The sequence below is a fragment of the Pelecanus crispus genome, chromosome 5 (genome assembly GCF_030463565.1).
Source record: "Pelecanus crispus isolate bPelCri1 chromosome 5, bPelCri1.pri, whole genome shotgun sequence".
Classification (NCBI taxonomy): Eukaryota; Metazoa; Chordata; class Aves; order Pelecaniformes; family Pelecanidae; genus Pelecanus; species Pelecanus crispus.
In genome coordinates, this window is record NC_134647.1 from 31,158,318 (window position 1) to 31,185,033 (window position 26,716).

Consider the following 26,716-nt stretch of genomic DNA (forward strand, 5'->3'; position numbering starts at 1 on the left):
CAGCAATCCTCCTAAGTAACAGAGACACTGGGTATCCTGTTCCAGGGCAAGAAGACAGCTATCAAATCCATCTCCTTGCCCTCTTGCACAGGGAAGTTAACAGTTTTCAGCAAGAGGCTAAAGAAGTTATGTCAAGAAACGCTACTCTGAAGCAGCTGTCCAAGGGCCAACATTTCCCCCTGCTCCTCATCAGTCTTCATCCTCATCTTTCATTTTCTTCTTTTTCTTCTTCTTTTTCTCTGTATTCTGCAAACAAACAAATGTTGCTATGAACAAAGCATAACAGAGAAGCAAAGCAACACATGTAGCTAGGCAACCAAGCTCACACTCAAAGCATCACAGCAGCTTCCATACTCAGCAAAGCACAATCCAAGAGATGTCCCCTTCATCTATTGCTAAATGCACGTGATGTTTACAGCATGGTGGGGCCAGCAGGCAAAGGAAGCTGCGCTGTCTGCCACACTGCTGGCAGCTCAGCACTGCTATCAGACTGCTTCAGGCAGCATGGCTGCCCTAAACAGAGGAGAGAAAAATGAAATCCCATGTTAAGAACAGTATTTCAAAACTGAGCAGCTAGTTTGGTTTGGTCTCATCCACTCTACTGTTGCTTGGAGACACGAAATGATGCTTCACCAATTCAGCAGGTACAGCGTCTGCTCCCTAAGAGTCCTAAACACTAGACCTGTGGATGCCAGTAGATTGGCACCAAGGGACACCCTCCCCACTAGAAAAGATGTAGAAAGAGAGAAGACTAAAGCTGGGGGTGGGCAGAGGAAAGGAAGGGAAACACTCCTGCTACATGGAGGCATTAGAGTCACAAATTTCCCAGACCTTATTTTGTAATGCAAATCATCTTGGACATTACAGTGATGGATATCGTGAAATAAAGTTACTAGAGTAAAACTGTCCTTGCATACCATGGGTTATACAGATAAGAATATTTTTCGCCTTCACTCCATATGTTTTGGAGAGAATCCATTCCCATAAAGGATCAGGTAGCTGTGCAATTCTGCCTCACCTCAACTGTGGGGCTGGTAGGGGGTTCCTCATTCAGTACCTCCTCTTCTTCAGCTAGCTTTTCCTTATCCTTTTTCTTTTTCTTCTTTTTGACAGGTTCATCATCTTCTACAGTTGTCTCTTCTGTACCACAGAAGGAAGAAAAATGAAAGGCAGGTTGTCAGTTATTAAGAGTGTAAAAGGCAAAAGGAAAAGCTTTCTATGAGATGTGAGAGGATGCAATGATAAGAATGCAAAACACAATACCACACTGCCCCATCTTTACATCTCTCTACACCTATTTTCTCTCCACTTTGCCCTTACCTATAGCATACTCCCTGCTATAATCAAAATATACAACTACCTAAGGCACAAGTGACAACGTTCAGACAGCACTATTCACATCTCCTGGTACAAACACCACTCCTATATGCTGCTCCCAAAGTTTAAAACCAGCTTGCATGTTTTCATTTGTCTGCCAAATTATCTTCAAGTACTCTTTCTGAAAAGAGACTGTCCGCAGTTTGGCAAATATTTTCACCAGCATCACAAGAGCAGTAGAAGGACTCTAAAACCCACATTAGAAATGCAATCAGCCAGCAGTAGCTTGTTTGCGACTGATTTCCCTATCTTGATATTGGAAATTTGCTAAGAAGCAGACCAGTTTTCTTAACCATTTAGACCAGCAATCACAAAGATCTCTTAATGCCGAGCTAACATAAAGTGTTTAATGCAAAAGGAGCAACTCTTTCCTCTCCTGGAAGACAGGAACTGAATTATTTATATAAGCCGAGAGGAATGTTAACCCAAGGAAAGATTTACTAATGCCCTCTTAGATTTATTTTTCAGAACTATTCGTCAACAGCTGGCCTGTCTAATCACAGTGGTAAAGGCACTATGATTTACCACTCATTTTCTAGAATACCTACCACAGTCTTAGCAATCTCTAGGTAAAGAAACCAAGCAGAAATCATTACGAAGCTCACAGCCTATGCAGTAGCCAGGCTGTTACTGGAGCATACCCAAGTTAAATTTATTTGCACAACTGAGTCAGTGCTGCATACCAAGTTTCTCAGTATGTAGTACTCATAAGTAAGTTCATGACGTAGCAACCACTGTTCTTCAGTAGCTACAAAACTGAGACACTGAAACCAATGGTGTTTGTGGTGTGTACAGTTGCTACTGGAAGTGTGACTCAAGAAGTAATTTTCTCCCTGTACTTCCGCTCAAAAAGGAATCAATTTTATTCTGAAGCACACTCACCACTTACAAAAAGAACAGAAACAAAACCAGTGCAATTATATAAAAAAAAAACCAAAACCACACAACCTCCTAACATCTTGACTGTAGTTTGTCACAAGTTTAGTTCCGCAAGCAGCAGAAGGATTATACAAGTCAGAAATACACTTCAATCTTTGCCTCTAACAGAAGCTTCAGGAAAAAAAAAAAATTGGCTTCAGGGTAAAAAATTTCTAGATGTGTCTACAGGAAAACACAGCCAGCTAACACATGCAGTTTTCTGACATTAAAAAATGCCAGAAGCAAAACAGCAAAGGATTCCAGATAAAGGAACGGGTAAATGTAATTGCGAGTGGGTTCTGCCATACACATCATTCACAGTGAACAGTGTGTGAGCATAAGGCATTCAGAACACGTGTAAAAATAAGTATCCTCACCTCCCTATGTATGACATAGGGAAATAAAAAGTAGCTGAAAAATAAGCACAAACTACATTAAAGCCATATAGTACAACAGGAGCATATGCATCGCATTTATGCTATGCAACACATTTTCACTCAGCTGGATTAGTAAGCTATGCATTTTCAAGCAAGATGTTGGGTGGTAACCTTGGAAAAATAACTTCTTGTTATTACCCTACTTGTCATCAAGTCTGACACACCAGGCAGTGGAACCTGTCACAATCTACAACGGCAGATGATGCGCTGTGCACTCATAGGCACTGTCACTTCTCACAGCTAGCAGCAGATGCCTTCCTGAAGATTTCAGTTGCTGCTTTCTAGCAAAGCTCATCACAAGACTTCATGTATTTGTACCTAGGCAGAGTGAGGCTAAAGGCTCCTGGGGTGCCCTGGTCTTTTCCCTCTGGGTACAACACTTCTAAGTCACTCAAACCCAGTGGGGTTTCTTTGTGATACACAGCAGCTGACAAGAAAGCCAACAGCTCTTACTATCAGGCACCAAGGCACAGAATGCAGCACCCAGAAGAGCAGTTTGATTGATGGCCCTGTGCAGCGCTGGACATCACCAGCAGTAGTTCCACTCACCCATTTCCCACCAGTTTTTTTCTAAGCTTTTTACACACAAGCCTGATGTACCCTCCCTCCTCCACATGATGCTCCGCGTGTACAGAATCAAGTCACGTTGCCTATCAATAAAGACACCATATTGTCATTTAAGGCTCTGTGTCTTGCAGGGTTCACTCTGTTAATTTAAGATGATATTTCTCTTTTCAAGAGAGACCTTTCCAAGTGACTAGCTGCTAGTATATCCTGATGCTTAAATGCAAGCTGAGCACTTCATTGGGGGCACTGGCTAGCCCTGTTGGTGGTATGCATTCTGCCTAGCCACATTCAACTTCAAAGACTGTAGTCATAAAAATACCTGTCCTATTTCCCTTCCCCCACCATTAAAACAGGTTTTAACAGACAACTCAAGTGGATTATAACTTGTTTCAGGCACTATCCTTCCGCTTGGTTTCTTTTTAGGTGTAAAAGGTGAAAGTGGTTTGAAGTCATGCCTCAACTCCCAACCTGCCTGCCAGTTCCTATCCAAAGTACTGCCATACATGCACCTCAAACAGAAAGACAAAACACCACACATCTCATCTTGCAGTAACATTCACATTTCAGCCTAGCACAATTCAAAATACTGTCCCCCTTTACAACAAATATTTAAGCGATAGTTTGACAAATCACTTCTCAGTGGCAGCTTCCCAGCTTACTCCTGTCCCTTACCTTCCTCTTGTAATACAAACTGGATCAAAATTGATCTGGCTGAAGAATTCCTTTTTTTTCTGGACTGCTTTTCCACCGCCCCCATTTATGATGCAGCTGCACAAACAGCATGGGGAAGGAGGGGGCAGAGACTTCTTTCACAACACTATGTCTGGATGTGTAATCTCTGACCAGGGAAAAGCTTAGTAGAGCACTGCATCAAAAAGATTAGAGCCAAAACCAGCAGAAATTAAAGACTTGTGCATATTCAAGTGGACATGTAACATAACTCTTAATGCTGGGACCTCCTCTGCACTCTTCTGTGTATTACAGAACTTACTAAACTACTCAAACTTCTTGGACCACCACCACCCCTCTAGTGCGCTGTGCAGTCATATCAACTATACTGGCAAAGAGCAAGGTCATGGTCTGTCTACCCTTTGTCAGGGAAATCCATGTACTTTGCTGGGTGGTCAAATGCAAGAAAGAATGTGCAAACATAGGGGCAGTGCTATTTTAAAGGGTACAAGAGGACAGGCTGAAGGGATTAGTTCTGCATATAGGTGATGTGAGATAAGTAAGCTCTCTGAAAACACTTCTTCCATAGTCTGAAGCAACTGGCACAGTTAGTTCTAGTGCCCAAGTATCTGAATAAAATGACCCTGTTGATACAAAGAACTGGGAAAAAGCAGGAGCTATGAACCACACATCTGAAGGATGCAGTATCTTTTCAGGAAGAAAAGCAACACATCGGAATCCTGTACTTCATGTTTTGGGAAGTTTTAAAAAACATAAACAAAACAAAACAGCCAGCACAGATTTCAGTAGTCCACAACTATTCTGAACACCATCTACTGCTCAAATAATTCTTGGTAGCTCAAGGATACCGCTAAGGTGCGCCCAAGCCCTCAACCAGGAGGTATTGATGCTCAATAAAGCAAAGGAAGCAAACACAAGCAGGTTTTGGGTATAAAAGCATGAACTATTGATTAACATATTTATGAACAGAAAAAGTGCTCCTCATACTGGAAGAGAACAGGCTGGAAACGAATGTAACATTTCACCTGCGAGCAAGCTCACGCCTATGAGATGTCAACACTTGCTTTGATAATGCAAGGGAAGCCCAAGGGAACAATTCTGAGACTATAGTAAGGGAAGTTAGTTCAAAAGATTATCAAAAGCAGTAGCTGTGGGAACACCCACATTCTCAAGAAAGCAAATGGGCAAAGTTCAAGCCTCCAAGTACTCATGTGTCCTTGTCTCATTACACTAAGTACAAGAGAACAAGCTGGGGCACAGATCTCAGCTTTATAGCACAAAGGATTCTCCATTCATCCATGTACACAGACACCATGAACCAACCTGCATTTGGAAAGATCACACCTCAGTGTCAGCTGAGCACAAAGAGGTACAGAACCAGCATAACTACACTATGATACTCTAGAACACAGCAGCACAGAGAAGGGCAGAAAAGGAAGGCTCTGACAGCCCTCACCTGCTGCAGGCACAGGTAGTTGACAAAACCTGGGAGTAGCTCATGCCCAGATCTGGCTCAGGGTCTCACAGAAGTGACTTAAAGTCATCTTCCTTTTCCTTTTTTCCCCTCCCAAGTTACACACCGGGTACTCCACTATCATAGCAAGTATTAGGCCACAGCCATTTAGAAGTGCTGAAATGCACGCTGGAGAGAAGAGAGAGAATGTTTCTTAAAACGAACCGTAGTATAAACCCAGACTATTTTGAAGTCGCAGTCCAAAAATCTTTCTTCACGCAGTATCTTATCAGAGAAGGAAAGAACAAGCGTGGCCATAGTTCAGTTTTAGTCTCCAGAGAATAACAATTTTCACATATTTTGTAAATTCAGACTGAAATTACCAAGTGTCATTTCACCTCAAATTCTGACATTCAATGTTTATATGTTGAAACATGCCAGAAAACATTTCCATATAGAATAAAACAGTATTCTTTAAAGAAAAGTGGGCAAGTTCTGGTTTTACAGAGAAGAGCTTTTTTTGTCTTCAAGATACTGAGGCCCACTAAATACAAACCGGCTGAGCAAGAAATTCTGCAAGAAGAATGAGTAGTTTTGTTTTTAAATGTTCTTGTATGCTAGAACTGTTTAAAAGCAGATATTTAAAATAAATTGACTGCAGTCTGCTGTCAGTCCATAAAGGATTATTTTTTCTTTTTTAAATACACTGTCATACCCAAGGAGAACAACCAGGTATTGTGGCTGGCTACAAATGTTAAGCCCCACTGCATGATGCACACAGCGACATGCCAGCAGCACAGATGCAGCAACTAACCTTTCATCTCTGCTTTGAACTTCTTTGCTTTCACAGCAACCTCTGTGTTTTGTTCTTCCACCTCCTGAATTTTGCGTTTCTTTGAAACAGCAGGAAGCGTAGAGTCACCAGATGGGTCAAATATTTTTACTTCACTGTAATGAAGAAAACAAGTCAGTTTAAGTAACAGAAAGAAGAGTTAGCCCCCAGGTAAGATCCTGCAGTTGAACATAAACTTTCCAACACAACCTCCTGAGAATATCTGCAAATTAATCTTGCTCAGCTAACAAAGCATCCACAGGTAGCGAGGCCCTTTCTCAAATACATGAATGGTTCATCAGTAATCATGACTACAGGAGATACCCCACGAAGTACAACTGTCTGATCTGAACGGAAGATACCAGTTAAGTAAGAGTTTGGTTCTCATTTATATCTGTTCAAGGGTCTACAGCACACTTAAATTACCCATTAGATTGATCTCTGCCACTGAAAGCCTTTCTATCATAGCTGTGTATGGTCACAAGCACATAGCTCCCCACAATTTGGTAAGTCCATATAAACGTACCCTAAGGGTAATATATAGAGAGGATTTGAAGTAGCTTTACTTTGCTCTTTCCACACTACCTCTCCACCATTACATTCACAGAGCACAACTCACAAGGCAGGGTAATGCTATGGCTCATCTCTGTATCACTTGTATCACCAACTTTATGGGACATGCAAATAGCTAATGTGTGTCTGAAACTGCCTCTTCTTGAATATTGCATGCTCCTTCATTCAGTCCCAAACTCCTCTACAGGCTGCAGAGAACCAGCAACACTGAAACCTAGTGCTCTTTAATTGGACCTTTTCAGGGACAGTTGAATCATCTAATAGCAATGAAGCAATTTTTTTTTTTTTTTTTAACTCGTTCAGAACAGAATTCCCACTGAAGGAGAAAGGAGTTTTAAAACAGTAAGCCTTAACTATCCCCCTGCCAGCCACATACTGAGAATCCAAACTTCTCTATAATAGGAATCTGAAGTAGCTATCTTGCACAGGTTATAAAAGCAGCTGAGACTAGTGACTGGAAAGGATGTGGTAATGCTAGCAGACGGTACCATCAATTCATCCTCTAGGCATCAGAAATTATTCTTATGGGTATGAACACTGCATATTGCTTTAGTTTGTTTAGTAATATTGCATATTACACAGCCTTTTGCAAACACTGGACTCTGCTTCGGTTAAACCCAGGCAAGAGCTCACTGGTTTCCCTGTCATTGTCAAAATACTACTACTAAGTAAAAAAAATAATTAAAAATAATCAGCAAATAAATATGCCAAAGATAGGTAATGCACCCTCGCTCATCTTTTTTTGGAAAGCATACTGAAATGCTTCACTTGAACCTCATGTCTAAAAACTGCCTCACAATTAATGTCTGAAACATTACTTTGATGTAGCTAATTCATACAGAATCCATAGTTCCATACTAAGACATGCTTGCTAATCTCCTTAAAACACTGGTTTAGCCCTTCAAACAATCTCTATAAAGCAGCAATACTGCCATCTTTGTACTACAAGGACAGTTTGACAGGGACTGAGTCAGTTTCCCTTTTAGGCAGCCAGATTAAGCCAAACAGCCAGGAATTATCTTCAGTCTCTCCCCCAAGCCTAGACACATTTGCAGAGAATGTCTAACAGTAGAAACATGTCCTGGCAGGAATTCATGACTCCTCATTTCAAGAGGTCAAAAACCTGCATGCATGTTGCCTCCTCAATACCCTCCTCCCTAAGCTACTGCCTCCTTACACGCCCTGATGTTTCATTTATGGACACTGTCTTTTCACAAGCTGCTCCAGAAATCACAGCCATCGCTACACTTTGAAATGCCTAGCATATGGTAACAAAAGTTACTGCTAGGCTTGAGAAAGATGTTTGGGGACTGCAGATATGTGCAACAGTGCTATTTTTTCCTCACAGAACAAGCATCCCAGCCCTGGTTTTGCTAAGCACTTGCCCCCTCTACACCAAAGGTTCGGGAAAATAAGAAGGCCAAGCTAAGCAAGAAGCCTGCAACCAAATCAAGTGAAAAACCCAGATGTCACAGCTCAGACTAATAATAACCTGCTCCAATCCTTAGATGTTCAGCTGTCCCTGTTGCAATTTACAGTGTCACTTTGGGCACCAGAAACTGCTCTAACAGTGTCCAGAGTACAGACCCTATCTATTGCTTAAGATACGTATTACATATAGGACCTAAAAAAGGAAATGAAGCTTTGCTCAAAACAAGCGCTGTTTTCTTTTCTAACAATAAGACTAAGTAGGTATCTAGGAGAGCTTCCATGTCAAAGAAATTCATTCAAACTCCAATATTCTCAAATTTAATTTATTCAGACTTGCATTAAATAAAGCTACTACACATTAACTCCCTCAACTATTCAGCTTTTTGGGCTGATGCTGATAGCATCTAAGTATACTTGTTATCTGAGGATGTCAGTAATTTACTACTAGAAAATCAGGACTGTTTGTCCAGTTCACTGGTTTTACCACTACTGTAAAATGCTGGAAAATGGAAATTCCCACTAGCAACGGGACTTGTCATCAGTGTTTAAGAGCACAGAAAATGTTTTCTGGATCTTATGTAATCCCAGCCCACAACCAAAAAGCTTCTCAGAAATAAAAACATGCAGAGTTATTTACACTCAGCCAAGCTGAAAGGAAAAACTATTCACCTCTTGTTTTGATACTTGTCTGTCCTGGCCAAGGCTTTTCCAGTGCCACTTATTCTTCTTATCTACAAGAAAAAAAAAAAAAAAAAATCAGAAGTGAGAAACAAATTACTCATAATGAAAACAATTCACAACACAAGTTCTACAGCTTTTGAAAGGAATTAAAAATTGAGAGACATATATTATTAGTCAGGCTCTTGTGTACCTGTATGAGTCTTACACCTGGGAGTAAAATAGTGACAGGGAGGTAACTGGGGTGAGAAAGGCATGTGCCTTTCTAATATTCCTCTTCAAGAACCCAATTCAATTAAAGGGCATCTAGTATTGAATCAAACATACCACAGCCACATGACATACATCATACCTCTAAAATCCCAACTCCAGCTGAAATTTGTGCACACTTTATATTTTTGCAAGAACAACTGCATGTCAGGGCAAGTATCACCCTATGCCTGGCCTAAAGCCAACCTTAAAACCACAATACAGGCCAACTAGATTTGAATTAACTTTACACTTGTCAGGTGATCAGTTTGTGTTTTGGCATTAACATGTCTCCTTGCCTTTGTTTCGATGAGAAGTATCACCTCCCATGAAATGCTCAAGGAGGAGCAGGCATGTTTTCCTGGATTTTTTTGTTGTTGTTGTTGTTCTAGCAATGCCACTACTACAGCATTAGTATCAGATCTTTTAGTTTGGAGGGCTGAACCTAGTCAGCATTTACAGGGTCACATGCAGCAGGCATGCCACCTAGAAGAGGAAAGTGAACCCTACATTCTCTCTCTGTGCTGATGGCAACAGAGGCAACAGCAGGTACAGAGAGGCAGAATATGCATTAGGTGATGGGAGGACAATGCAGCAATTTGCAGAATAACATCTTGCTTTAGCTACAGAGAAAGAGCCTTAAGACTAAGCATCACCAGCGTTCAGATTTTGGAGAACCGTGGTGGAAAATGCGAGGGGAGAGAAGACCCAAATGCGCTTTCTTCTAAGGTGAAGAGAAAGAAACTATGAAGTAATAAGCATACCTTTGCAATTGATACAGAGATGTAGTAGAATGTAAAGGTATAATCTTATTCATTTTGTTCAGAATCAAGATTTTTCAGTATAATGTAAATGAAGACAGGCAGGTAAACAAGAAAAATGGACATACAAACAAATGGATGCAGCCAGTCTACAAACCCTACTGCTCCAGCCAAGGTTGGGAAAAACTACAGAATAACAGTGACACTAGAGCACACAGCTGAGTGAAGGGAGAAAGACTCAGAAAGCAGTGCATCAGAAAATCATACCATAAACAGGAATGTGCGCTCCATGCAGCTCTCTACTAGACTTACCCCTCTCTCCTCCAAAAGCCTCAGTCTTGTCTCTACTTTTAGTCTGTTCTCAGCTCCCATTTCAGCAGTGGTATTCTCTCCAAGGGCATCATAACGAATAGTCAAGGCAGTCTTAGCTGCCAGCATTCGAGAAATCTGGAAAAGCCAGAAAGAATATTAAATGCTAAGACTTAACATAAGGCAATGATTCATTCTGATCTGGAAACCATACCCACAAACAAAAGAACAAAGTAACCATTTACTAGCAGTGTTTAGTCCAAAAACCAATTAGTACATCATTCTTTTAGCATTAAGATACTGTTAATGTAACACCTTATTTTCTTGATAAGTAGAGGGAACATCTGAGAGAGCAAGTTAGTTATATACCACTCTGCCCCAACCTTTAGATCAGGTTAGTTTGAGGTGTTATTTCCGGCTGGATAGCTTTCTCCACAATTCAAACACATATTCACCCACCTGCATTATAAAAGCCTAAGCTCTTTAAAAGCAAGCCACAAAAGTTACTAGCTTTAGCACAAGAGTCCAACTTTCAAGCAAGACTAAAGCCTGTAACAGCTTAGTTTACTATCACATAGAACAAAGTAGTAACATACCCCTTGAGAAAGCCAGCGTTACATCATAACTCAGCAGGAATGCATCTGTTACTACTCAGATGTGTCAAATGGACAATCCCATTCGCTTTTTCAAACAGGAATGAGTGACATCCAAAGATTTGTGGGACAGTGGCATTTTCCACATAACCATGAAGCAATACAGTAAAGCAAGCCATGGGAAGAGCCTCACTGTGAAGCTCAAGCCATATCATCGACAGATATTCATGCTCTGGAAAAAGCCAAGCTGATAAACAATTCTGCAACTCACCTTTCCTTTGTTTTTGGTATTGGTTTGTCCCACTAGGGAAGCATGATAGATAAGGCCAAATTTAGGTGTGTCCCGTTTAGTCTTCAGTGCTCTGAAGAGTGCCTTCTCAGCACCCAGTAACTGAACTGTTGAAGCTGGATGTTTTGCCAGATTCAAAAGGGAACCTAAAAGGAGGTGACACAGCAATAGTAATTTGTCAGAGGAGCAACTAGAGAAGCAGAAGGCTAGATTCCTATGCTATTCAAAAGTAGGAAGGTCAGAGCCATCTATTTTTATGAGAGCTTCTTCATGTTTGTTTCCTGAAGGACAGGTAAGCCATTTCAGTCTTTCATGCCTCAACTAACTGTCTTGGTTTGATTTCAGCAACAAGAAAGACTGACTCACTCAATAAAACATATTCCACTGGAGCGATGCCTGCTCCTGACAAAGTCTGGCAGCAAGAATGTGTCATCATAGAACTGCAGCATAAATAACTGGAATAAGGCTGCTACCTTGAGCCAGTCTGACTATAAAAACCTAATGCCAGTTTGTCAGCATTTTACCTCAGAAGTGACTGGACTATCAGCAGGAGGCTCAGTAAGTGTCTCAGAAGAGGTAGTGACTTAAGTTGCCCTCATATTCCAAAAAGAATTCAGGCCAACTGAGAACTTTGTCATCACAGACTACTACCAAGCTCATGCCGGTATTCTCAGATTCCTCAAGAGCCACCTTCCACCTCTTTACCACGAGATATTCATCAGGGCCTTGCATAATGCTTTTAGCTGACCACCTCCTCGGAGAAAACCTCTGATGAGGTCATCTAAGCTTTATTTACACTGATCAGTGTAACCCACCTGCATGAGCAATGAGCCTTGCTCCAACCAGTTCGCCCACCATGACAGTGAGATTAGGAGCAATGGCCATCATTCTGTTCTTCAGGTAGTCGTAGAGCTGTGTCCGATACTCAGAGATTTCAATCACCTGGCCCAGACAGAGTTTGGTTACAGGAATCAGTATTAGCTGACTGACAAGTATTAAGAGCTAAATAGATTGAAATGAGGAAGTGCTGAGAATTCCAACAGAGAAGACTAACAAAAATGCAAAATGCACAGATAACCATGAGCCAAAGTTACAGAAAGCTTCATATTCCCAGAGCAGAGCTCCATCCACAAAGTATATTGGATCTGTATTGCTCATTCCCTTATGCAACTTACTTTCTCAGCAAAGCTCCTGATAAAGGAGCTGACAACATGCCAAAGACAGCGAAGCAGAACAAAAATACTTAGCAAGGACATTTTCTTTAGGACAAAACCCTGGAACACTCAGTTTTCACATAAATCTTTGCCACCATTCTCTTGAAATGGGATAAATACTCTTTACTTGCTCCATACAAATACACACAATTAGAACGCACATAAAAAAGCAGCCCAGTCTAGACCAAGAACAGGAACTCCCTACTCCTAAACCTGCCACTCCCTGGTAAAGCCACAAAGGGATCCAACTGGCACCACTAAAGTCAGAGGCAGTTCACATACAATCTAGATGAAAGCAGGATAGGGCTTCTAACTCTTCTGGGGCCTCAGTGCTCCACTTCTAACCCAGGGTTTATCACCTAGCTTCAAAAGGGACAGATTAAAAAGAGGCTATACAGTAGCATTATCTCAAGGACTTAAAAGCACAATGATGCCAAAATTCCAACCAAAAGTAAGACTGCCACTTTCGGAAGACTTTGTGCAGACATCAACAGTCTGAGATGGCTCAGATGAGGTAGTGACTGTGCACCCTCATGTCTGTACATCAGGAGAGCAACAATATAGGAATCATCACTGCCATCACAAGTGTGTTAGCAATGCCCTGGGAAAAACCTCTCCTTGGTAGGAGAGGCTCTGATATAGCTAACTAAATTGGAGTTCCTATTGCTATTCATCCACATGTACATACCTGATCACAGAGATGGATTATGTTGTTTATATCTTCTTCTGATACTTCTGTCCCCATGGAAATCTCAGCGGCAGCCTTCACATCCTCTTCGATCTCCTCTGGTAGGATGTCAGAAACATCAGAGGTGGCAAAATTGCTTCTGTCTCCTGTGGGGGACAGATGAAAGCACGTTTGTGCTGGGGGTGAGATGAACTAGTAAAAAAAAAAAAAAAAAAGCACAGAAACAGATAAAGATAAAATGCCAAAATAACAATAGCAAGTGCAATCTGCTGTCATCCTATTCCAAACTCCCAAAATATATGTCAATGTTATGACTTCATATTTATACTAGCTAAGAATGGTTGGAAGTATTAAATTTGAAACTAGAAAAAAAGCCCTTACTCTGTAACACTGCATACTTCACCTTTTCAGTAGCTGCTTGCTGCAAAATTTTCAGTCACAAGATTACAAAGGAAGAATTCCAGGAAGCAAGTAGTCATTTACCACTAACCAAACCTATGTAACTCTTCCTACAATTGGGGGAAAAAGCTCCCTTAAAACCTAAAGTCTCTCTTTGGACTGCAAACTTTTTTTTTAAAAAAAAAAAAAAAAAAAAAAAAAAAAAGAAAAAAAGATTGCTTAAGAGGCAAAGCTAGTGTCCAAAATATTACAGTGGTCATCCCTTCTGCTTTTATGAATAATTACAGCAGCTGTAGTCTCCAAGAACACCCACGAACAGGCAGCAATTCTCTTTACATCAGCTTTTGGCAGCTAATTTCCGAACTGGTCTGCTGACTAATTGTGATTCTAAGAAGATATGCTGGTGGTCCATGAAGAACTGACCAGTGATATGGTATTGGCTTTCTCTTAAGCTTCAAAATGGTAAATTGCATCAACTTACAAATGCAAGCATATACTACTTTTATACTGGCCCTATTTACATTGCTGCTGAAGGCACGATTGTATACAGGGTCATTACTAGCTGGATGAGCAAGTGTGTCGCTGGTCTACAAATCAGTGCCATTAATGCATTGCATACTAACATGCAACATTCTCCAGGCTCATGCCTCCTTATTACTCACCAACTTTCCGCACACATTTACAATACGTTAGGTTATCTGTGATGATTTTGCCCAGTTCGGGGAAGTGCCAACCATACCATTCCCTACAGCGCATGATGTAGTTATTCAGTTCTTTGTCCAAGTCATCAAGAAGTGCTAAGAGAAAGAAGAATGGACTTTTTTTCCTAAAAAGGTAATCTAAAAATGGAAAACTCTCAAATCAACAAATTTAAATAGTGTAAAGGGAGATAAACTGAAGTATTTTATCCCATAAAAACATGAATGAAACATAAGCTGCAGTACATTAGAAGTCTTTACTTTTCAGAGAACTGCATAATCCCAGGCACAATATTATACAAGTACTAGAATTCCCATGAGTGTGGCCTGAAAGTCTCATCACTGGGATTGCCTTGGACAGACTCCTTTAACAGCTGCAAAGCACATTCCCCTGGAAGGGGAACAGCAGCCAGTTATTCTTACTCTCAGTCAGCCACAGTGCTACACACAAGATTGATGTAAAACTTAGCCATCTAATAAACTTTAAGGAAAAATGTTTTAATGGTGAGAAACTGATCTTGTATTCAATTACTTAATTTAAAAGATTGTATTAAGCCCTTTAGTTGCCTTTATAATATAAATATACCCAAGACAAATCCAACAGGCTTGCCATTTACCAGATATGACCAACAACCAGATTTACAACATAAGAGTATAACACCCACAGCATATATTATTTCTACAGAGCCCTGAGGCTAAAATATTTCCTGTTAATGCAATACCAACATTCCCATCTCTTGTCTCAGTGGTAGTGACGAAGGAACTGAATTAAATCATTAATTTCAGCTTCACTATGTTTCATCATTGACAACAGTCTGGGAATTAGTATTCCAAACAGGATTCCTCACCACTGCTTCACAGCAGGCGTGCCAATTATGATGTGGATGTCTTCAAGGAAAAACGAGGAATGGGCTTTCCTAGCTGCATTTACAATTTTAGTCTGTTTTCCATTAAGAAAGCAAGGAGATGGAATGCAGCATTACACACTGCAGTGGGTTTTACATGCCTAACATAAGAGTCTGTTTCTACATTGCCCTCTATGCAAGATACAACCAAAACGAAGGGTCAGAAAATCCTGTCCTATGGGGCCTATTCTCCCAACGCTACTCAGAAGTGAGGCATATTGGGAAGTGAAGACCTCAGAGGACTGAACTAACACTGCCTGTATTTCAGCTGATCTCTGTGCTAAGAAAAAGTGGACGCCAGTTCACTGTATCACCTTGAAAATGTTCCTGCTTGTGGAAAACCCTATTAAGAAAACACACCTTATGCCTAGCTGAACACTAATGCCCAATTTGCTGAAACATGCTAGGAGGAAATTGACAGCAATACTTTTCTGTAACCAATGTAAGGAAGTCAGCTATCCTAAGCCAAATCCATTAATAATTTAATCTCTAAATATACTTACAAATTGCCTGGATAATCATGGTATCTACTTTGTCTGGGCTGAATTTCAACTTGTATCGGGAAAGGCTGAGGAGACAGAAATACAGTTTCATCACCATCCTGACATCCTGCTGCAGAGTATGTCGCACCAGTTCCTATTTCACATGAATATAGCTGTCCACACATTCATTCATTCATACCAGCTCAGTTTTATGCCACTGACTGCTGTCAGCTGTGGCCAGAAGCCTCACTGACACAAGTTTCACAAGAGCTCCGACACGTGTACATGCACATACCCCGTGACCAGGGTAAAAGGGAAAGTTAAGGCTATCTGTACCACATGCGACAGACTGAACATGAGTGCTGTGGCAGGAAATTGGTGTTGGTTTCTTTCTGCATGGTTCCCCACAGAAAATATTTGTCAACAGCACTTCCAGTTCTGCAGCGGCTGAAGACAATCCACAAAACTGTACCTACCCAGGAGCAAATATCAGCAACGCTAATGTGAAGCAACAGAAGAAACTTCCTGGAAGAGATTATCACTGTCTGAGAAAGCCGATTACCATCTGGCTTTAATGTATGTTCAAAATTTCTTCATATGCTATAGTAAAAGACACTTGATACCCATGAGAACTTGCATCTTCAAAGTTCTTTTTCAATATTAATGCCCATTTTCCAAGCGAACATGCATCTATTTTTATGGAATTAGCTACAGCAAAGCAGTTCTCTAACTTGCCCATGGCTCATGGACAGGACAAGCTCATGTCAGAATATGGATTAAAAGTTACTCATGAATGAATGCTTGACCCCATGCTTATCCAATAACTTGTACTTAACTACTGCTCCACTAAACCTAAAAGGCAGTAATAGCAAGGTAGGAAGATAACTCTGCCTTTAACATTTACATTACGTATTATATGAGTATTTATTCTGGCATAAATCAGCAAATCATGGTCTTCACCTTGTCTCTCAGTGGCAATGGAGTTTTAAATGACCCATTTGACTGCTACAGAGACATTTCAAACCAAATCCTAAAGTACATAACATGCAAAGGAAAGCTATCAACTTCATCTTCAGGTGAAGATGAAGCCATTCCTTAAAGGGCGGGTGCAAACTGGAAAGCCCATCCTTTATAAAACAAGATTTCAGATATAAATGTGTCTTGACTTACAGAGTATGAGACCATGTCACATACTGAGAGACACTTCAAGCAACACAGCATAGCCAAGGACACAGGAATGGGGCAGACATGGGATGAAATCGAGCTGTTCTAGGAACTCACCTATGCGCCAGACCCAGACACATAGCTGCCATCTCTCGAGAAGGGAGGCCTGTAATAAGCCCTTCAATCTGTGAGCGAATTCCTCTCATCAGCTCTGTAACCATCGGGCTGTGTATACAACTCAAATTCAGCTTGTCCTGCAGGATGGAAATCAATGGTCCGAAGTCAGGCATAACAATGACATTCCTCTAAAGCCCTTCTTCCAGTAGCCTTATCTCATTATACACAGTTTTCCCACTGCAATCTTGTGATTACACAACAGTTTCAGTCATTTTTGATGCTCAAGGTAGCAACACCCCCAGTTCCCCACACAGTAACAATTCCAGTTTGAAGCAGAGATTTATAATTAATGCTCTATCTGCTACGTCGACGCTGGAACTGAAGATTCAAGATTTTGCAGTTCACTAGAAATAGTTTGGCCACAGAGAGAAAATTCAGAGGTAGAGGGTTGGGAGCTTTGGTTTCAGAGAACATAACTGAACAATTAGTTCAGAGTCCTTGGTATTATTCACTTTAACACTAAATCCTCCTCATTTTGCACACTATACCAGTCTCCTAAGACAGCATGAGGAAGCGGTCAGAATAAAAATCAGTGGAACAGGGAGCAATTGGAAACGAGATGGGAACCTGGTATTTAACACCTAGGAGACATTGGAGAAAGCAGTCCACCTCTACTATACTCCTTCCTTCCTCCAGTAGTCAAGGACTGAAGGATGTGCACAACTGCTTGCAGACTGAGGAAGGCAGAACAATGTGTACTCCCAACAAGACTTATTAGTCATCACCCCACTATTGCTGCATCTGTTAGTGAGGAATAAGTGTGTTTTGCCTGGTTGTTTTTTTGTTTGGTCCCATCCCCCCCCTTTTTCTGGAGGGGATCATTAGGGAAATTAATTTTCTAACCAATATTTAAGAGAGAAATCAAGCAAACCTGGACACCTCAGTGCACTTTTACCATATCATTCACTTATGTACTCAAGACGACATCTTCCCAGTATACATGCAGTACACATTTGATCACCGGATTAGATACCTTCCACACCGCAAACACAGCATTGGCAGCGTAATCCATTGCTAATCATTGCAAAATCTCTGGAACCTGACTATAAGCTTTCAGTAGCATGAGACAAAAAGAAGAATGGCAAAATCAGTTATCACCTTTATGACACCTCCAAGTTTGGCATCTGCTACAGCCAACTGTTCATGGGCATCTTTGGCCACTATCTTCTTGAGAATCTTCTTCAAGTTCTTGCTGAGCTTGCCTTCTACAAGAGCTGTGGATGCTGCATAAAAGGAAAAGACCAAAGATGCCGTTTCTTCCCCCTCCTAAAACATGTAAAAATAGTACTGCTAACTTGGTAGTTTTATTTTAACTGCCCACATTAGCTCTAGCCTGAGCTGCAATACTACTTCACCATGCAGCGGCTAAAATCGAAATAGGAGAAAATTACATACTTGCTCCTTTGGAGGCCTAAATGAAAAACCCTTCTCCCAGTTGCCTCTCCTTTCTCCATGTGGTTTCAGTTCTATTTCTGTCAATTTTGTTTAAGGATCTCTACAAACAGTATGCCATATGCTTTAGATATATGTTTAACATTTCCAAAGGCAAGGTTATATAGGAACATTTTGCATATCATTTAATTAACCAACCATTTTCCAGGTCCCTTAGTCAGCAACCATGATATCCTACATTGAGTAATGGCTTATTTGCATCCTCTGATGATGATGATGATAATGTACTATCTAAAGCCCAACAAAGAATAACGCTAAACACACTGAGCAGTCAGACACAGACCCTTTTAATACAGCATGTAGACTGAAGAATTTTAAAAGGACATTCTTCATTCTCAAGTATTAATAGATCTGTAAAAGCTTTACAATCCCACACAATATATTTTAAGCAGGCACTTATACAACTCTCTTCGCAGTCAGCTCTGTGCTCCACTGAACTTCTGTGACCGATGCAACACCTTCATCACAGTAAATAGTGCAGAAGCCAGTGATTTTTGATTTCCAGAACCTTAATGAAATGTAAGGGTAAAATCTAAGCGCTGTGCTGAGTTTCCTCTCAACCTGTCTACAACGGAGGTAAGTTTCCACCTTTCAAGCTGGCCAGTAGCTCCTAACCCACTTAAAACAGCCAGATACATAGTCTTCCCTTCAAAAGAAAAGTGACATAGGTAGTCTGAATAATCTCTCCCATTTCACAGATAAGTAAACCTGAAGCAAAGTAGTAAAAGTTTTGGGGTTTTTTTTGTTGTTGTTTCATTCCGTAAGGGTTTTCTGTTTGGTTGGGGTTTTGTTTGTTTGTTTGATTGGGTTTTTTTTTAATTGGCCTAACTATACATTATCTGAAACCAAACCTACGTAAAAGCAACATAATCCAAAAAATATGCCAGGAAGAGGAATATACAGCAGCTTCAATCTCAGTTGTTTCACCTGCATCTCATGTATGATGGTAGTGTCTCCATTCTTGTTTCCTTAGCTTCCTTTATAAACTACCCCTACCATATCAGAATATGAAGATCCATTCTTTAGTCGCAAATGTGACCTGGAACATCCACCTATTGATGTCATGCAGCTCATTCAGCAGTAATAGTCACACCATTTCTGAATGACTAGCTAGAACTTTTATCGTTTCTGTTCAAACTAGTCCACAGCATCAAGCATTTAAGTGTTGAATTAGTAAAAAACATTAAATATAAGGCTTTCCATTATTTAAACTGAATTTCTTTTAAGTGGGATACAGGCATTTTTTTAGGCTGAAAAACACAGGCATAATATGCATCCATAAACAAGGGCAGTTGTAATAATGTATGTACTCTGGTATCTGTCTGTTGTCTCAGTGGTAGTGACGAAATGTTGACTCAGATCAGTTATATTCAGCTTCAACAAGAATCCATCATTGACAACAGACTACATATACCAGTCAAAACCTTCTACGTGGTGCTCATTAGTGAGCTGCTTGGGAATTAAGCAAGGCAGGAAACAACTAGACTTCATTACATCTCTGCTGCACTATAGACTAGATGGATGACCTCATAAAACAACAAGAACAGTTGACTTTGAAAAATTTGTAATTTAAAAACTAAGCAAAGAAACAGAACAGGGACAGAGGTAATTAGTAAACTAGTGCATGACATGGATTGTTTGGGTTTTTTTTTTTGTAAGAATGGTGTTGACTCACTTACCAGCAAGTGCTTCTGTTGTGTCCTGAAATTTTTCAAAGTGTTTCAGCTTTACTCTACAGAAGAAAAAGACAAGTGTGTAAACGAATGTACATACACCAGATGCTAGAACCATTTTACTTTTTTCCTGCCTCTGCTATTATAGTTCCCCTCTTCTCCCTAAGACTGCAAGAGAGCAGAGATCAATATCCAGATCCTCAAAAAGAAGGAATAGCACTAAACCTGCTGATTAAGTTTGAGCCTGATGTGACTTTTCAGCTGAGTTCACAAACTTTATTTAAAAAAAAAAAAAGGAGGCGTTTTGATTTAGTATTTATAGGACCAACATAATGAGAAAACCTAAGCCCCCTTTTGGTTTTGTAGTTCATATTTAAGGGCAGACATCCATGTAAATTTCAACACTGCACGCTGATTAACTATGTGTCACTGCTGATTGACTGATGATAACATCTTCTCACTAATCTTCAAAAGGGAACCTTCTGCCTCTGTGGAATGCATAGCCTGCACAGCTCAGATTTAACATGCTTTTCAACCAAATGCATCTTCAAAGACTTTAAAACTGAACTGATTCATTACCCATGAATCCTCAAGCCCTCCCTTGTAATTAGATGTTAGAATACAAGTTCTGAGCTGAGCTTAAAACAAACAACAGAAAATTCTTCCATGCCCTAACTGCTGACCAGAACCAAAAATCACACGGACAGTGTTTAACCACACTGTGTCAGATCCTTAGGCCCAGCTTCCCTCTCCCCCTCACATAGTCTGTGGTGTTGATATCTCAAGTTACAGTTAAGAAGCTATCTCAATCCAGTAAATTCCTTGTCAGGGACAGGCATTTGACTAATCCAGTTCTGATTAACCACTGTTCTTTGTGAGTCAAGTATCTGCAAAGGAAGCAAGGTCACAGATAAAGCTGAATGCTTGAGTTAAGCATTCGCAGAGCCCAACAGAAGCTGCAGGCTTATACTGATGACTTTTTGGAAAGGCAGGAGATAGGAATTACTTTGATCAGAGTAGAGATCCATTAAGAGCCACATCCTGTCTAGCAAGTGGCCAAGATGATGTTTCCAAGACAAGATTAACAACACTACAAACAGGCAGATGTGGGATATTCCGGCCTCTCCTCTAAATACTGTTACAGAGCAGGATAAATCCAAATCACAAGGCATAGCTTGTTCAGAGGTATCCATTACAACCAGAGCTGGTTAGAAATCTTCCAATAAAAACACCCTAGACAGACTTGGAAGGAATCCACCGTTGTCCCAAGCTTTAGGGTAATTTGCTAGAAAGGCCAACTTGGTCAGTGGACACTGCAATCCCTGTGCAGCTACACAGTGGTGCTAACACTCGCTGATGGCATGGGCAACCACACTAACTCTCAATTCACAGTGATTCACATGCTATTTGTTTCAGCTGGATTAAACTATTATTTTTTAAGAATTTCCTGTGAGTACAAAAACCTGTCATTTCAGCCAGTTCCAGCATTACAAGCTTGGACATTCTTGTCAAAGCATCCAGATCTCCTTAAAATATTGTTCAATTTTGTGCTTTGGTAACACATGGTAATGACTTCTGCAGCTTAATTACACTGCAAGGAAAAAAAAAAGTTATTTCTTTCACTTTGATATTCCATTTTAAGTTTCTCTGAGTATCTAACTTCACGTTATCACTGTTCACAGCTTTTAGGTTTTACAATACTGAAAAATAAAAATCAATACTTCTTTCTGAACTTCAGATATGCATAACTACAGGCAGCCATGTATAAGCCAGGCTGCTATCCCCACATAAAGCTGCTTACATTTTGTTTGCTTTTTCAGGAGTTTCAAATTCTTTCCATAAACTGTCAACTTCTTGGAGCTTTTTCTCATTCAGAACCTGTGAAGAAAAAAAAATAGAACTACACAGAACAGAAAACCACACAACTATATTTAAAGCAGTTTTCAATCACCTTCAACCCTGCATTCAGCAGAGATCTGAAGCAGATTTACAATGTATCCAACCACTGGAAGTCAATACTGATCGAGTCAACAAACTCAATTTTGGTCATCTCCAGTTTCATCATTCTCTCTCAGCAGCTTTATCCTACTAATATACACACAATATTACAGTGTTTCTACTTTCAACTGAATTACAGAAGTTGCTCAATAATGGCGGGGTCCTTCTGAACCTGCACATTAAAGCAAAACCCTCTCCTTGTTTATCAAAACAGGGCTTGCTCCACCTCCTCTACAGGACTCACTAACAACCCCAGTGACCCAAAACCAAACCTGCCACTACTTTGGGAAAATACAAACGTGTCTGGGACACCTAACAGGAAGAAGTGATCCCACAAGTTATTTTCATTAATCTGAGCTAGCCCAAGGAAGAAAGGGAACATCTCCACAACGACGACTTTTCACCACAGCTCAGTAACAAACTGAGCCAAGAATTACCTAAGAGGCAGCAGTGGCTTAATCCCATCTCTGCACAAAGGGGATCCCCCTCAGTTTTTAAACAGCACAAGATTAACAATTACACCCCTAGAGCCTACAGACATTTCACAAAACGCAGAGTGTACTGCAAATTCCTAGAAAAGTGCTCAGGGGAACAGTAAAGTTCTTTACAACATTATGTTCTTTACACCTCACTCAAAAACCTTGTGGTTTTGTCCCCACAACACAAATGCAACACAACTGCAATTCAACTCAGTGCAGAAATCGTTCCTGGGATTATAAGATTTTGCTCCCTTGCAGATTTTTAAACCCCAGCCAAAGGAGATTGTCTTTCTTAAACTCAATTAGTAGCTGAGCAAATAAACATAGTAACATTTCCCACTGGACTCTGAAGCACAGAAAAACCCTGGGGCAACTCTTCCTTGCCTCAGCCCGCTCATTCTTTCCTCCAATTCACCTTTCCTACCCCAAGGCCTACAGAATTTTCAGCCTCTATACACAGACATGGGTGCACAGAGAAAAATAAAGACATAGAAGCTGCTAAACCAAGGTTGCTAATATAGAGAAATTACATGCCTATGGATATTTTGTGTCCTGTAAGACAGTAAGACTCAATGGAAAAAGTATTCCAAGATCTAGAACATGGCTATGCCCCATTTGCCCTTACTATTTAGACTGTTTGCTCCTCTGATGGGAGCAACACCTAAAAGGGAATACCTGAGAACTACACATCTGGCAGAGGACAACAGCATAAAGGCAGAGCACAGTTATGCTGGCAATGGACATCTGTGGGCACTGCTGAAACGGGGAAGTGGGTAACCATGACTGTCTCCCAAAATTCCAAAGTACGAATTCTGTCCAACCCTCAAGTGACTATAAACAAACAAAAAAACAACCAACCCCAACAAACAACCCTCCCAAACACCCAACAGTGACAATCTTCAGAGACTGCTTTAAAAACAAAACAAACAAAAAAAAACCCCTAAACTCTGCAGGGAATATTTTGATACAGAATGAATATACAAGTGTAAAAAAAATGCAAATTTGCAGCTGAACAGCTACCATGCCTAGGAAAGGAAAGCTATGTGATTGAGAGCCTTGCACTGCAGATGTGCACTGTGGCTGGGGCTCACTCTATCTGGCCTTAGCAGCTGCAAACAGAATCAGCATGGAAAACCAAAGCTTGTCTCAAAACATCTATTTTAATAAAATACTACTTCTACTCAGTTCCAGCAGACAGCTTTCACCTCTCCCAATCCAGCTCCGACACCATTTGCAGTCCGCCGTCTTTCCCACGGTGAGAGCCTGCCTTTGGGCGCTGCTCCTTGATGCCGGGTGCCCTCTACCCGCTGTGCGCACACATCACAGCCAGGCCCCACGCCCCAGCTGCTGACACTGCACATCGGAGCACCGCAGCACTTCTGCAGAGAGACTTCTCCCTTTCTCTTTATGCCCCTCCTCCTACCTGTGCTTTAGGCCTATCCTGCTTTTGGAAATTAAAATACGAGTTATTTTCAGCCCCTCCTGGCTCCTGTGAAAGGTTAAAAGGCCTTGGCTCACTGCACGAGAGGTTTGAGCCTACTCAAGAAGTAACTTTTTTTTTTTTCCCCAGTAACTTGGAAGGTGCAGTATACTAGCCAGTGTGAACATCCAGTGAGCAAAACCTTCAGGGAGACTGCTGTATGTGTTAGTTCCCCAGGTATAAGGGTTGGGGGCCAGGGGCACAAAACACAGGCTATCTGCTTTTAGAAGTATTTTTGTCTTCTCCCTGAGGCTTACATCTTGAAATCCTCCTTGCCTGAATTGCACAGCTGCACTCCAGTGAGGAGGAAAGGTTTCAGGGCAGATGAAGTAAACTTAGTGCTCTGTAGAGCACCGAGGGTATAGTTCTGCAGCAAGCTAGGGCAAAAGAAACCAATGTCTTGCTCTCTTTACACCCGCACTTGTGTTCACACAAGCTAAACCCGGAAAAAAAGACTGGGGGTGGGAGGTGGAACAGAAGTCTTATGATCAAACCCTATGAACAAGCAGGTAGAACTGCACAGGCATCAACGCTCGAGCAAGAGAATAGGCCAGCGGGGACCACGGCACTGCAGCAGCTCTAGTTTAGGCTTGTTCCAACCACCATGAAACTGCAGCCTTTGAGCCACCTCACGAGGAGGCCGGCAGAGCCCTGTGAAGCAGTCTGTTCCTCCCAGCCCACGTTCTCAGCTGAGCGAGGCAAGTCAGACCACACACTACACCTGCAGGCATGCTCACGCTGCCCGTGTGCTCAGCCAGTCAACGAGCCCCGCTTTTGGAAACACACTCAGGCCAAGACACTCTGCACACCCATTTGGGAACGCGCTGCCCGTCTCCCACGCGCCCCTTCCTGCACCCACAACGTTTTGCTGGAACATCAGCCACGAGGGCGCAGCTAGGAAGAGAAAGTGGTCAACATGCCCAAACCCGGATGCCTCCAGAGACTCCACAAGGGACGTGGCCACGGGCGCACGCCCCCCTACCAAATCCACCCCTACAGACAGGAAGAAACGAGCGCCATGGGGGATGCTTGGCAGGACCACCGAGAAAGCCCCCCCTTGCTCCCCTCAAGAGCCTTCAGACTGCAGCAACCCCGCGCCTCTGGCCCGAGGTCTCCCTCACAACACGGCCTCTCTGCTCCTACCCGGGCTCCTCTACTCCTCTCCCGGCTCCTGCCCGGCCGCCGCACGGAACAACTCCCCCAGGCGCCGCCCGGCATGGGGGCACTCGCCCCCGGCCCGTGTTTCCCCCCATAAGCCCAGCGCACGCCCGGAGCCCCCCCAGCCCTCACTTCTGCTTCACCGCAGGCCGGCGGCAGCCGCCCCCCGCGCTGAGGCCCACCCGGGCGGGGACGGGCCGCGGCCGGGCGAGAGACACCGCACCCGACCGGCCCCTCCACACCTCACCTTGAAGATGGCGTAGCCAGCAGCGGTCTCGAACAGCACCAACATGGCGGCGGCGGCGGCAGGGCCCGGGGCGCCGGGGGCGCGGCCACGTGCGCCAGCGGACGGGACCCCCGGTCAAGCACGCGCGCGCCGGAAGGGGAAGTGGTGGCAGCGGAAGTGAGCGCAGCAGAGGGGGAAGTGGTGGGGCCGCCTTCCTCGCGCGCGCGCGCTCTCGCGAGCCACGTGGCGGGCGGCGGGATCACGTAGCCGCGGCGCGGCGGGCGGGGGCGGAGCCTGCGCGGCGGCCGTTACCGGCCGTTACCGCCCGTTACCGCCGGTCTCCGCCCCCGCCCGCCGCCGTCCCTCGAGGCTCGTCTGCTGCGGGCGGCGCTGCCCGCCCTAGGGGCCGGCCGGTGGCTTGGCGTCAGCCGCCCCGCTGCGTCGTGTTCGTGAAGGTTCGGGTCTCTTGACGTAAAAACCCTCCTTGTAAGCGTTCAGACGGCTGCCCGGTGCGCGGGGGGCGCCTCTGTGGTAGCCCGCCCGTGTTCTGTGCCAGCCTGGCCGCTGGGTACTGCGCCTGCGGCAGCTGTTCGCCAACTTCTGCTTCCTCGGTAGCAGCGGGCCCCAGCCTGGCGCCTCTTGGGCACTGCAGGTGCAGTGGTTGGCGGTGGGGACAGCCACTGTGACGAGAAACGGGTCTGTGCTCGAGGCCTCCGCTGCCCATGTTGGTAGTTTTTTGTTTCCCGAGTGAATCCTGAAGCAGGTTAGAGGTGGTGGCCTGCGCAGGGACCGCAGGCTGCGTTGGGGTGCTGCTGCATCCAGCCCGCCCGCAGTCTTGGGGTTCAGCCGGCACTCCAGGCCCTCTCCACACACCAGGGTGGATCCCATGCCACCGGCTCCGCTCTCGCTCCTTGGGCTTGTTCCCAAGGCCTTATCTGCAGATCTTCATAAGAGATAGAACTTTTTTTTGGTAAAGAATCTGTTGCGACTAAGTGCAGTTGTGTGCATTTAAATGGTTTGCTTTTCTGACAGAGAAGTGCCAACTTAGGTGCATTTAAGACATAAATTTTAGAGGCTGCTTATTTACGCACGCTGCCGCAGTGTCCCTAGGATACGGGCATTTCTGTTTGGGGGGAGGCAGAGGCCGGAGGCGGCTAAAGCCGTCCATTTGTGCCACCTACTGGTTTCTGTCTTGGCAAAGAGTGTCTGTGCGGGCTGCTGCGTCTGGCCTACTTCTACGCCTGGGTCCAGGCCGTACTGACTAATTGTGGAGCTGCATGCTAATGGAGTATGGGCAAAAAGTGCCAGTTCTTGCCCTGATAAATTCCCACTGATTTCACATTGAGGGTTACCTGCACTGAAAATA

The 26,716-nt window shown here is 42.9% G+C and overlaps 1 protein-coding gene and 4 non-coding genes across 6 annotated transcripts; all 5 read right to left on the minus strand.

Moving 5' to 3' along the window:
- Positions 1–25,433, minus strand: NOP58 (NOP58 ribonucleoprotein). 2 transcript variants are annotated; one of them, XM_075711062.1, is made up of 15 exons: positions 25,372–25,433; positions 21,811–21,887; positions 20,016–20,068; positions 17,983–18,107; positions 16,825–16,961; positions 15,565–15,629; positions 14,121–14,255; positions 13,060–13,205; positions 11,973–12,099; positions 11,140–11,303; positions 10,279–10,413; positions 8,948–9,009; positions 6,257–6,390; positions 1,019–1,137; positions 1–246 (listed from the first exon to the last, which is right to left on the minus strand). In XM_075711062.1, exons 1-15 carry the CDS (start codon positions 25,414–25,416, stop codon positions 190–192), a joined length of 1,581 nt encoding a protein of 526 aa, XP_075567177.1. In that variant the 5' UTR covers positions 25,417–25,433; the 3' UTR covers positions 1–189. The 2 variants fall into 2 exon arrangements, with proteins under 2 accessions (XP_075567177.1, XP_075567176.1); XM_075711061.1 differs by having other exon boundaries at positions 1,019–1,140.
- Positions 11,720–11,805, minus strand: LOC142593635 (small nucleolar RNA SNORD11). The gene has a single exon (XR_012831112.1). It is a non-coding gene; the product is annotated as a small nucleolar RNA SNORD11 (small nucleolar RNA).
- Positions 12,870–12,953, minus strand: LOC142593636 (small nucleolar RNA SNORD11B). Its single transcript, XR_012831113.1, has one exon. It is a non-coding gene; the product is annotated as a small nucleolar RNA SNORD11B (small nucleolar RNA).
- Positions 14,887–14,974, minus strand: LOC142593632 (small nucleolar RNA SNORD70). The gene has a single exon (XR_012831109.1). It is a non-coding gene; the product is annotated as a small nucleolar RNA SNORD70 (small nucleolar RNA).
- Positions 19,655–19,743, minus strand: LOC142593631 (small nucleolar RNA SNORD70). The gene has a single exon (XR_012831108.1). It is a non-coding gene; the product is annotated as a small nucleolar RNA SNORD70 (small nucleolar RNA).
- Positions 25,434–26,716: the final 1,283 nt, after the last annotated feature.